Source organism: Oryx dammah, unplaced genomic scaffold, assembly GCF_014754425.2.
Source record: "Oryx dammah isolate SB20612 unplaced genomic scaffold, SCBI_Odam_1.1 HiC_scaffold_10, whole genome shotgun sequence".
NCBI lineage: Eukaryota > Metazoa > Chordata > Mammalia > Artiodactyla > Bovidae > Oryx > Oryx dammah.
In genome coordinates, this window is record NW_024070194.1 from 29,305,422 (window position 1) to 29,317,595 (window position 12,174).

The 12,174-nt window shown below is 61.1% G+C and overlaps 2 protein-coding genes across 2 annotated transcripts in view; one reads left to right on the forward strand and one right to left on the reverse strand.

Annotated features, from left to right (window-relative positions):
• Nucleotides 1-6: 6 nt before the first annotated feature.
• SLC2A4RG (SLC2A4 regulator) lies at nucleotides 7-3,546 on the forward strand. The gene is made up of 7 exons (XM_040247746.1): nucleotides 7-196; nucleotides 539-663; nucleotides 1,595-1,704; nucleotides 2,143-2,306; nucleotides 2,378-2,478; nucleotides 2,575-2,991; nucleotides 3,080-3,546. Exons 1-7 carry the CDS (start codon nucleotides 86-88, stop codon nucleotides 3,189-3,191), a joined length of 1,140 nt encoding a protein of 379 aa, XP_040103680.1. The 5' UTR covers nucleotides 7-85; the 3' UTR covers nucleotides 3,192-3,546.
• Nucleotides 3,547-3,740: 194 nt separating this feature from the next.
• ZBTB46 (zinc finger and BTB domain containing 46) overlaps nucleotides 3,741-12,174 on the reverse strand; it is a 33,414-nt gene continuing 24,980 nt past the window's right edge. The window contains exons 3-4 of the mRNA XM_040247722.1: nucleotides 8,852-9,027; nucleotides 3,741-6,917 (exon numbers count right to left, since the gene is read on the reverse strand). Of these exons, the coding sequence (XP_040103656.1) occupies nucleotides 6,546-6,917; nucleotides 8,852-9,027 (548 nt within the window). The 3' untranslated portion in view covers nucleotides 3,741-6,545. The remainder of the gene's footprint in view (nucleotides 6,918-8,851; nucleotides 9,028-12,174) is intronic.

The window sequence follows — 12,174 nt, forward strand, 5'->3', positions numbered from 1 at the left end:
CGGCCAGCCCGGCCCGGCCCGGCCCGGGGCCGCGTCCCAAGCGTCCGCCCTAGCCGCTGCAGCCTCGGTGTCCGGCCGGCCGGCCATGGAGGCCGAGCGCCCTCCGGCGTCCGGCTCGGGCTGCGGGCGTCCCCCACTCCGCACCGCCGGCCGGGACCCCGCGACCGCGCCCGTGTCGGTACCCGCGCCGCCGCAGGTACCGGGCGTGGGGCGCCGACAAAGTTCCCGCTGCGAAGATGGCGTCGGGCTGCACCAACTTTGGGCCCCGGGGTGGGGCGGGCGGGGGCGGCGCGTCGCCGCGCGTGTCCGTGGGTCCGCGGGGCTGGGCTGGCGCCCGGAGTGCTTCCCGCCGCGACGGCCGGGGGCGGGGCCGGGGCGGGGCCACACCGGCCGCAGCCGGTTTGGGGGCGGGCACCAGTGGGTCTGGGTGGCGGTGGCGGTGGCGGTGGCGGTGGCGGTGGCGGTGGCGGTGGCGGTGGCGGTGGCGGTGGGGGTGGGGACCTGGCCGCTCCCCGCTCTGAGCCGGCCGCGTCCGCAGGGCCCTGCTGTTGAGTTCGCGCTGCCCCAGGAGCCGGAGCCGCGAGCCGCGGACCTCGGAGCCCCAGGGGCGGGGGCGGCCGGGCCCCCGACGCCGTCAGCTCACATCCCAGTGCCAGCGCATAGGTGAGACAGGGCCCGATTGCCAGGCCAGTGGGGCCGTGTGCACACGTGCGCCCTTGTGCAGGGGTAGTGGATGGGAGCAGGTAGGAGCCTTCTCGACCTCACCCTCGCAGGGGGGCCTCAATGGAGGGCAGGTCAGCGTCCTGAACTGGGTTTCTGTCACCACCTCCTGGCTCCTCTGCCCTGGAGGAGCTGATTAGAAATGACCAATGTATTAGCATGCTTTCTTCACCCCCTCTCCAAGCCCCTGGGATTCAAAACGCAGACTGTGGAGGGGTGCATATCCCTGTCTGTGCAGAAGAGACAGTGAGAACAGCGTGGAATTGACTGTCCAGGAATCCTGGGCCCAAATGACCATCTCCCCATCCCTGTCCGCAGAGAAGCCCTCCCTGGTGCCTGATCCCCTGGTCTGGCCGTGGAGGCAAGGGCCTGCTCTGGCCTGGCCCCCTGGGGCCCCAGGACCCGCTTGTTCTTACAGCCCAGTCTCCCTTGGCTGCTGCTGGCTGCTGGCTGCTCCCGCCCTCCCAGGCCTGGCTCTAGGCCCACAGCTGCTGTTGCACAACCCTGGTTAATGTGTGATTGGGGGGAGGGCTGGGCCTGGCCAGGCCTCGCCAGGCCTGGCGGCACCGGTCTGGGGCCTCAGACCCCTGTCCAGCACTAGGGTCTGAAGAAGCCACAGTAGAACAAAGGCCAGGCTGCAGAGAAGTCAGGCTTTGGGAGGAAGACCCCAGCCCAAGCCTGTTCCTGGTGGTTCCTGGGGATTTGGAACTTAGCAATTCGAGCTGGGGGTGGGGCTGGGCATCTTGCCCAGCCGGCTCCTGGAGTGAGGGAGCCGGGTGCACGCACGTGCCCAGGCCTGCACGTGTGTTGGGCCAGGGGGCAGGCCTGGAGTACTTCTTGGGCCCCACTTGCCCCCTACCCCCATCTCCTCCAGAACCCCCCCAGGAAAAGCCCGACTGGATGAGGTCATGGCTGCCACAGCCCTCACAAGCCTGTCCACCAGCCCCCTCCTGCTGGGGGCCCCAGGTGTGACCTTCAGCACAGGTGAGCTGAGAGACCTGTCTTGGGCTGGGGGTGGTGGCGGGGCTCAGGATCCTACGAGCTGTCAAGCCCGGTGGGGCAGGCAGACTCCAGCTGGAATACCATCTTCCAAGTGCATCTCCTGAGTCCTGAAATGGACATCAAGACACCCATTGCCCCTCCCTGCAGCCCTGGGACCTGTCTGCTTCCACCCGGCAGGCCAGGCATCTCCCCACCCCAGACTCTTCCGCGTTTCCTTCTCTGTGCTGGAAAGCCTTGTCACCAGGCGGTATTGGCCACCTTCTCCCTGCCACTGCTGCCTCAAGAGGTTCTTTGTCCTCAAGCTCACCTGGGGACAGGTGAACAGGCATAGGCTCTGCATTCAGGGACTTGTAGGCAGCAGCACCTGCAGCATAGCCCGGGCCCCAAAGTCCTGACACAGGAGCCCATGTGTGTCCATAGAACCGTGCCTGGAGCCCTGGAGGGAGGCCCCGGTGCAGCCACCAGGCAGCGGCGGAGGCTGGGACCCTGCCAGTGATCAGTCCTCTCCGTCTACACCGTCGCCGCCGCTGCCCCCTGAGGCAGCCCACTTCCTGTTCGGGGAGTCCGCGCTGAGGAAGAGGAAGGTGAGCCGGTGTGGCCCTTGGGGTGGGGTGGACGTTGGGGGCACCCAGCCTGACCGCCCCCTGTTGCCCAGAGCTCGCTGCAGGGGCTGTTCCAGTGCCTGTGGAAGCGCTGCGGGAAGGTGCTGAGCTCCGCGTCGGGGATGCAGAGACACATCCGCCTGGTGCACCTGGGGTGCGGTGGGGGCTGGAAGGGGGGAGGGGCAGGGGTGCCAGGCAGGCTTCTGCTTCAACCCCACCTCCATACCCCGTTGCTCCCCCGACCCTGCAGGAGGCAGGCTGAACTGGAGCAGAGTGATGGCGAGGAGGACTTCTACTACACAGAGCTGGATAGTGGCATGGACTCGCTGACCGATGGGCTGTCCGGCCTGACCCCAGGGTCCCCCACGGCCTTGGTGCCACCCGCCTTTCCCCACTTGGAGCCACCGGAGCCCCTGGCCCTGCCCAGCCTTCTGCGCCTGCCTGCCCTGCCCCTACCCCCGGTGCTGAGCACCACATCCCCCTCCCAGGTGTGCCCCAGTGACCATGCCCACCAGGTGGGTGAGGTCACGGGCGGCTCCCAAGGAGCACGAGGCCATAGCAGTGCCTCCTCTCAGGGCTGCCTGGCACCCGTCCGCCTGGAGCCACAGACCACCCCTGTCAGGGCCTGTGCGCCAGCCCTGCCAGCCAAACCCAGTGCCAACCCAAGGTGCGTGTGTGTAGAGGGGCCAGGGTGGGCACCAGGCAGGGAGGGGCCCAGCCCCAATAGCACCCCATGTATCTGTGTGTTCCCCCAGGAAGCCCCGGGGTGATGCCAAGAAGTGCCGAAAAGTGTACGGTATGGACCACCGGGACCTGTGGTGCACGGCCTGCCGCTGGAAGAAGGCCTGCCAGCGTTTCCTGGACTGAGCCTGCCCAGGGCCTCTCCGAGCTGCAGGATCTTCTTTTTAAAAGGGGAGGTCCCCACCACTCAGAAGTGCCTCTGAAGAAACCAGCCTTTGGCCTTTTGCACTAAAGCAAAACCTCACCGCTGTCCCCTCGGCCCAGGGTGGCCGGCCCCCAGTCGGCCCTGGCCTCGTCAGGAGTGTGACAGGGCCACACAGGGCGTTCTCGATGCACTTTGAGGGGTGTCAGGGAGGGGCGCCCCGCCCGCACTTCACCTGACTGAGGGCCCAGGCGCGCGTCTGCCATGTTTGCTCAGGTGTCTCACGCCTGGGCTGAACCAGGCGAGGAGTAAAATTAAAGACTCGGGACTTTTCCAAAAGCTGTGTCTGTCTCCTGGGAGGGAAGGGACATGGCACTGGGACCCTGCCACAGGCAGGGGCAGCAGATGGGCAGAGAGGAGGCCAGTAGCCAGGCCACAAAGAGCTATAGGGGCGGGGGGGCGTCCTCTGGCTACCTCTCCCAGGGCAAGGCCGAAGGAGGGGATGCTGTCTGTAACACACACGAGGCGATGGCTCAAGCAGCAATTTCCCAATTTATTGAAAGTGATCGCTTTGCAAGAATATCTAACTAATCCCGTCACAGCGATGAGACCCACAGGGGTCCCAGAGCACACCCAGCAGATAAGGAATCTCAAGACCACTAGGGAGGAGGTGCTGTTGGCATCGATGGCTCCAGGGAAACAGGCAACAGCCCTGATGTTCCACCGACCGATTACAAAAGACTCCCCACAAATGTGAAACACATTTCCAATACAAACACAGGTTTATAGTCGTTAATATAAAGTTGATATAATATAGATTATCCCCAGAAAAAAAATCAACAATCTTCAAACACTGCCCTTTTTTGTCTGTTTTGTTTTTGTTGACAGGTTGAAAGCATGTTGAAAAAATAAATATTTAAGAAAAGCACACACACAGCGCCCTCACTACAAGAAGTTCTAAAAAGGGCCGGGTACAAAACACAATATAGGATCTAAAAATAAAAACACCATTAAGTATGGCTTTCTTAAGAGTTGCACATGTCACAGAATGAGCGAAAATAAGATTATCTTTCATATAATATTGCAAAAAGTTCCAGTTTTTGCATTTTCTCAAGAGTTCTCTTTTCTAAAAAGGAAGATGTGCAAAGTTGGAAGCAGTAGCTGTGTCCTTTCAGTCGAGGTCCCTATCCAGTCCTGGCAGTGTTGTGACTATTCCCAAACCCAGAGTCCAAACATACAACCCCGTCAGGATCCAGAGCTTGATACAAAATCTTGGTTCCCGGCCCCTCCACTACCCCAAAGAATGAGCCGCCTGATGGCCCACCTTCCACGTTGGTGATGCAGACGCCGAACACAGACGCATACACGGGAAGGTACAAAAATGTGAGATGTGATCTACACACTTTCCACTTCATAAAAAAATATTTATTAGTTTAAACATTGCTTTGGAAAAAAAAAGACCACGATTTAAAAAAAAAATCATTACATGTCTTTCCCTTCATGTTTGCCTCCATTTCTGAAATCCAGCTCACACGAGAATTAACACGGGGGCTCAGGGGAGGGAGGTGAATTTCCCAGTGAAGTATCGTTTTGAGGGAGAAAATGCCCCTGTGGCACCGAGGGCCCTGAAGGGGTCAGCCAGGGTGGTCCAGAGCGGGAGTAGGCAGGCCCTGAGAGTGGCGCAGAGGTGGCCCTGTACAAAACCCAGAGATGCTTGGTAGCAAAGGTCTGGTTTCCAAATGCATCTGATAAGAAAGTAAGTCTTGTTTATAAAAGGGGTTAGAAAGTGGGGGAAAGGTATACAAGGGGGAACCCTGCTGAGTGGCTCAGACAGGCCCCACTATGAAAGGCAGAAGGGGGCGCAGGCCCAGGAGCCCCCTCACCCTGGGCTCCTGCCCCCGCCAGCCAGCCCTTCCCTCAAGGATGCCGACAGCTGAGGATGGGAGCACAGTCCTCTTCTGAGAAAAACGTAGCTGATGGTGTTTAAAACAAAACAAAACATGAAGCTGTGACTTCTCCCCTGGGCAGGGATTCAAAGACAGCACCATCCAGGTGCCTGCAGCCAGCCCTGACTGCCCCCCGCCACCCCTACAGCAGCCACCTGGGAGGGGTTGGTGGAATTTGCCTTTCTCCATCTAGAAAGAGGAGGGGGAACCCGGCAGGAACACAGGGAAGCCATTCGATGCAGGCTAAGGGAAGAGAGAAAACCCAGTCCAGCTCTCCTCCAGCCCCAGCTCAGCACCTCAGGGCCCTGACTCGGCGTCCCGCGGGGGCTCCTGAGAGAGGCAGGTGCAGGGGACAGAATGCATGTGTCACGAGCCTTAAGGAAGACAGGCTGGCGCTGGACCAGCAGCCTGATGAGGACAGGCAGCGGGCAGCGTCCTCACGGCACGAGGTGGGACCCCGGGCCCTCAGAAAAGAGAGAAGGGTGGATGAGTTCGTTTACAAGACAGCGAGGCTCGGGAAGAAGCCAAAGGAAAGACAACTCTGAAGATAATGCCGAACAAAACCATTTCACGTGCCGGCCTCAGTTCCCTTAGCGACTCACGGAACTGGGGCCCAGAGCACCTGGGGAGTGGGGTGGCCCCCGTGGGCGGCGTGAGCAGCATGGGCGTCAGGGACACCCTCCGGCGTTAGCAGCAAGGAAGGCAAGCCGCCCGGGAGGGTCAGCAGGAGTGGCCTAGGCGCAGCAGGACGGCGGGGCTGAGGGGCAGGCCGGCCCGGCCCTCAGAGAAGTGCACACGGAGAAAAAGGAGGCGCCCGCAGTGGGAGCACCTGGGCCTGCCCACCCGGCTGCCTCCGTGGGGAGATAGCACCTGGGCGCCCTGGCCGAGGTCGGCAGCTGCTGTGTGTTGAGCACCAAAGCCCAGAGGTGGGAGGGCCACAGGCCTTTGTGGACGCCCGACCTGGATCCCACAGGCTGCCATCGCAGGCACAGCCCTCAAGCCGCCAGCAGTCCCTCTGCTGCTGACAAGGGGCGGGGGCGGTGGGGTACTCAGCCCTGGATGGCCGGGGTCGATGGAACTCTCCTAACAGCCCCCAGACCCGGGCCTCAGGGCCACAGAGGAGGCCCTGGCCAGCGCTGTCCCTTCCTGGCCGCCGGCCTCCTGGGCTCCCCTGAGGCCTGCCACGTGCCCCAGCTGGGGGAGATGCTGCGGGCTCTCTCAAGGCTCAAACCCACTCTGTGCCTCCACCCTGTGTGTGGCCCCAGCCCTGCTAGCTGGGGCGGCGGCCTCCTCAGAGCCCCAGGTTGCTGTCCAGGAGGGGTTGGGGGCAGCAGGGGAAGGGACCTGGGGCACACACAGATGAGGGCGGCCGCAGCTCATTGCTCGCCTGGCCTAGGAAATCCAGGCGAAGTCCTTGTCCGCGCCCCCAGTGGGGCTGTGGGGCCCCCGTGGCGAGTCGTCGTCCTCCTTGTCCCCCAGCAGCGCATCCTCGGGGGCTAGGCCCACGTCATCCTCGTCCTCGCCCAGCTCCTCCTCGCCCTCACCGCGTGGGTCCTCGGGGTCCTCCAGGTATGGCCCATCACCCGCGAACAGCTCGGGGGAGCCCTCTGCGCCGCCACCATCCAGGGACCCGGCGCTGCCGCCACCTGCGCAGTCGGCACACACGCCATGGCGCCGCGAGCCATGCTTGATGCCCACGCTGGCGGCCGACATGAACACACGGCTGCACAGCTTGCACACGTACTTCTTGTCCTTGCTGTGCACCTGCGGGGGCATGGCTGTCAGTGTGGGGGGCGGTCAGTGCCGGGGGATGACAATCAGTGTGGGAGGACAGAGGTCAGTGAGGGGGGATGGCGGTCAGTTGCGGGGGGCTGGCAGTCAGTGCAGGAGGAGACGGGATGACTGGGGGGCCCAGAGGGTGAGGTCTGGGTCGGGGGTGGAGACTCAATCCGCTAGGCTGCTCACACCCCTAACCCTGGCCAGGGGTTGAGGCACAAAGCCAGGACATACAGAGTTGCAGGTGTCACCAAAACTTGTTCCCATTCAGAGGTGTCTTGGGCACCAGGCTGGTCATGTCCCCCAGCAGGACTGGCCCCAGGCTCAGATCTCACTGGAAGTCGTGCTGCTCCCCACACCTTCCAACAAAAATGGCAGAGGAGTCACCTCCGCCACACCCCAGCTTTTGCCCCACAAGGGGACAGATGGGACTTTGGTGGCCCCTGGTGGCTGGGGCATGGGGGTATGGTTGATGGGAGTCTCAGGACAGCAGTGACCAGGGGTGACTTGACCACCTGACTTCTGGGAAGCCGTCAGGACAGCCCAGAGCTGGGCTGAGTGCCGACCCACAGGGCAGGCAGGGCTGGGGGCTCCAAGCGGAACAGTGAAGCCTTTCTGAATTCTCCAACCGACAGGCCTACGGAGGGACCAGTCCATGTGCCTGGCCGAGTGCCCTGGACTTCTCAGCTCAGAGGTCCCCCAGACCACCTTGAAGATCTGCCCTGCTGTGCCCTTACACTAAACCTCAACCACAAGGACCGAGGACTGCTGCCAGCTAGCCTGGGCAGGCGGGAGGCCGGATGTGGCCTGAGATGGATGTCAGGAGGAACTGGGCCTCCTCACAGTATCTGATTTCAGCACAGAGCCTCAGATCATTAGGTCCAGGGGCTCTTCCTGCTTCTTATCATTTGCTACATTTTAAATCCAGGACTTATGCAACCCTCTTCCAACCAGAGGGCTAAGACTTCAGTCTGATCACAACAGGGTTGGGCAGTGGGGGCAGCTCCTGGGGAGTTGTGGGAGCCTGCCCACCAGCACCAGATGGCCAGGCACTTGTCTGAATGGATGCATGGACGGGCAAGGAAGGATGCGGGAGCTATGGCGGTGGGCTTGGACTCACTCCCTCACTTGGCTTACTTCGTCATGCCTGAGATCTCACCTTGGCCTCCCTGGACGGTCAGCCCTGTGCCAGGACGCACCAGGGCCCCTCACCGCAGAGATGTGGCCCCTTTATGCCTCCTGGGGGCTTGCTCTGCTGGCCAGCCCATGCAGCCCTGAGGTGCCTTCACTCACACCACCCAACGTTCTTTCCTCCCCCCTGCCCCCAGCCGCCTGACCTCCCTGTTTTCTCACCCACCCAAGGGTTCCTCGCCGGCTTTTTGGTGACTCTGCCTCACAGTTTCAAGCATGACCTTCTCTATCACTTCCTGGCCAAGCAAATACATCCACACAGCACCTGCTCCTGAGCTACGAGCCAGACCGCCAGACCTTCCAGGGGCCGTAGGGTCCCATGGCGACCGCAGGGCGGGAGTGAGAGGGGCACGGAGGAAGTGGCTGCGTGGCAGGAGCCCCGGGCGGGGGGCAGGGTCCTGGCAGGGAAGGAGGCGCCTGCAGAAGCGGGGCTAGAGCAGAGGCGGCCTCAAGGGAAACCTGAGGGGTGGGGCCGGGGCGATGTGCCCATCTGCCTTCTGCATCTGGGGCTGGGGGCAGAGCCGGTCAGGAGGGATGTGGGGGTCCCTGCTGTCCTGGTCTTTCCCACCGCAGAGTGGACCCCACTTCAGGGCTTCCCTTGGCACCCTGACACCCCACGTCTCCATCCTGCCTGGACAAAGCGTGCCCTGGACCGACCCCTGCCGACCCCACACTGACCCCGTGATGACCCCACGCCTCCGTGGCGGGGCCCCGCCCCCAGCGCCGCTCACCAGCGTGTGCCGCTTCATGTGCTCCCGCCTAGTGAACTTCTTCCCGCAGATCTCGCAGGGGTAGGGCCGCTCGCCAGTGTGTGAGCGCATGTGCCGCTTGAGGATGCACTGGTGCATGGCCGAGAAGCTGCAGTAGGGGCAGCGGAACTTCTTCCTGATGACCGTGAACTCGTTCACTGCAAGACAGACAACACAGACGGCTGCCGGTCAGCCCCAAGCCCCGCCCAGCCCGCCCGCCAGGCCTGGGCCCGGGCCAGAGTGGGCTGTGCCCATGCTCTGAGAAAGTGTGCTTCTCAGATCAGCCGGTACCTCCTACATCAGCCCTGAAACACACAAGTCCACACGCGCGGCATCAACAGGCTCATTTCCACACGGTCCACACCTCCACACAGCCGCAACAGGGTATATGGGTGCTGCCTGGTGGATGCAGCCTAGTGAGAGGCCTCCAGCCCCTGACACACAGCAAGCAGCCGGCCCCACTGCCCCTCCCCACACTTCAGGGAGTGACACTGTGGGCCCCAGGCTGGGGCCACATTCTGGGCGGCTCATGGGGGATAGTCCCACTGTGTGAGGCCCACCGGGCACTAGGGCAGCTCATCCTGAGTGACACCGCCTGTGCTGGGCAGTCACAGACACCACAGTCACCTCCCTGAGCCAAGGGGCACCCTGTACCCAGACCCATGGCTCCTGGGTCAGTCACACGAGCTCACCAGGGTTGCTGGGAGGCCCTCCCAAGTGCTTGGTGGCACTTCCTCCCAGGAGGGGAGCCCAGGATGGACATCAGTCTCAGGTGTCTGGAATCAGCCCCCTGGCTCTCAGGCCACCCACAACACTCGCCCACTGCACCCCAGCACCAGCACCCAGGGACAGACCGAGGGTCCTGACCATCAGGCCAAAGGCAGGCAGGTGGAATGAATACCAGCAGCAGCAGGACCCCTTGTCAGACCCTGCCAAATACCCGCACCCAGCAGGGCCCAATCATGGTCACAGCTGCCCCTGGAGGCACCAGAGGGAAGCAGACAAGAAACCAGTGGCCACAGCATGACACAGCCAGCAGGGCAAGGAGAAGCTGGGGAAACTACGGTGACTGAAGCTGGCCTCTCTCGCCCAAGAGAGCCGGCCAGGCTGCTGGACATGTGACCGGACGGCTCTGTCCAGCCCAGTTTCCCCAACCCCAGGCCACCTAGCACATCACATAGATCAGAGCCCTTGCCGCCATCTCCATGAGGGGTGGCCCAAGCCACCCATCCATTCTGCTTCTCAGGCCCCAGCCCCAGGTGGGTTGCCACAGAAATGACGCCCAGGGGATGGTGCAGTACGGCAACACTGAGTCCAGAGGCCCTGGACATGCCTATGTCTCCACGAGCATAGGGAAGTGGGTGTTCACTCTGCACCTCTGGCCCTGAAACACACCAGGCAACAGGGAGCAGGACATTTATTTTGCTTCTTAAACAAACTGTTACTTTGCTGACAAAGGTCTGTATAGTCAAAGCTATGGTTTTTCAAGTAGTCATGTATGGATGTGAGAGATGGACCATAAAGCAGGCCGAGCACAGAAGAACTGATGCTTTCAAACTGTAGTGTTGGAGAAGACTCTTGAGAGTTCCTTGGACAGCAAGGAGACCAAACCAGTCAATCCTGAAGGAAATCAATCCTGAATACTCATTAGAAGGACTGATGCTGAAGCTGAAGCTCCAAAACTTTGGCCACCTGATGTGAAGAGCCAACTCATTGGAAAAGACCCTGATGCTGGGAAAGGTTGGAGAAGGCAATGGCACCCCACTCCAGTACTCTTGCCTGGAAAATCCCATGGACGGGAGAGCCTGGTGGGCTGCCGTCTATGGGGTCGCACAGAGTCGACACAACTGAGCGCCTTCACTTTCACTTTTCACTTTCATGCATTGGAGAAGGAAATGGCAACCCACTCCAGTGTTCTTGCCTGGAGAATCCCAGGGACAGGGGAGCCTGGTAGGCTGCCATCTATGAGGTAGCACAGAGTCGGACACGACTAAAGCGACTTAGCAGCAGCAGCAGGGAAAGGTTGAAGGCAGGAGGAGAACGGGATGACAGAGAATGAGATGGTTAGATGGCATTGCCGATTCAATGGATGTAAGTTTGAACCAGCTCCGGGAGATGGTGAAGGACAGGGAAGCCTGGTGTGCTGCAGTCCATGGGGTTGCAAAGAGTCGGACGTGACTGAGCAACTGAACAACAACAAAAATCAAGCCATAGGTTTTCTTCTGAGACATCTTAAAGGGCATCTAAATAATCAAGCGGCCAGATACCTTTATTTCCCAAAACATGGTCGGTGAGACTGTCCGCAGGGCCTGCTGGGAGCCTGGCTGACCTCATGGACCCGCACTCTCCTTCTGTCATCTCCCGCACCCCAAAGAGTCAGACACCAGGGACACACTGCCCAGGATGACCCCTGTCCACGCACAGGCCGACAGCTTCACCAGGGGAGGCCATCACAGCCCCAAGATGGGCTGTGTGGATGTCATCACAGCTCAGAATCCATGCCCACCCCAGGCCCGCCGCCTGCCCATGTCTGTACACGTAGAGGGGCTCCATGTCCCCACCAAACTTGGGCATGGCCACCAGGCCTCTGTCAGCATCCAAGCCCATGCTAAGAAGTAAGGCATTTTCTCACGTCTAGAAACTTCCGACATGCATCTGGCTGGAAGCCAGGGTGGGTGGGAAGGCACTGGGAGGGAAGTGGGTGAGACCAGGCAGTGAGAGGCGTGAACAGGCACCATTCACTGTCCCTTCACACAGGAGGCCACAATAATATCTGTGAACTACATTTTCACGGCATGATTCTTAACTGTAGGTTCTTAAGTGTGTGGCTACATCACTATTTATTCAACAAACATGGAAGTTGTTTCTATTTTTTTTACCCTTGCAAACAGTGCCTCAATAAGATGCTTACTAGAGAACCTTTGCCCCTGGAGAGAAATCCTAAGAAGCGGCCGCGCCGGCTGTCAGGCCCTGCATGCACCAGGGGCCAAGGCCATGGTCCATACTGGCTCACAGGGCCAAGGCTACTCTCTGTAGGTGGGACACAGACCGTGGTTACCACTGTTAGCAGTACTGCTCCCTGCAAAGGTGTAGGCCCGGGTCTCAGACGCAGGCACAACCAGAGCATTTGGCAGCTCTTGGACCCTCGAGGAAGCAGCCCTTCTTGAGCAGGGCTCCAGCCCCTCACGGAGGGCCATTGGACAGGTGGGTCCAGGTGAGGGTCCAAGACAGGACAGAGCGGAGGGCACCCAGCTTGGCACATCTGGACAGGCCACACCTGGCAGCTCCCAAGGAGGAAAACCTCC

What these genes read in the sequence shown, in the direction of transcription:
- SLC2A4RG (XM_040247746.1), top strand. Translation starts at nt 86, where the DNA reads ATGGAGGCCGAGCGCCCTCCGGCGTCCGGCTCGGGCTGCGGGCGTCCC. An exon ending in CGGTACCCGCGCCGCCGCAG is followed by an intron (nt 197 to 538) that starts GTACCGGGCGTG and finishes CCGCGTCCGCAG; the next exon opens with GGCCCTGCTGTTGAGTTCGC. An exon ending in ATCCGCCTGGTGCACCTGGG is followed by an intron (nt 2,479 to 2,574) that starts GTGCGGTGGGGG and finishes CCGACCCTGCAG; the next exon opens with GAGGCAGGCTGAACTGGAGC.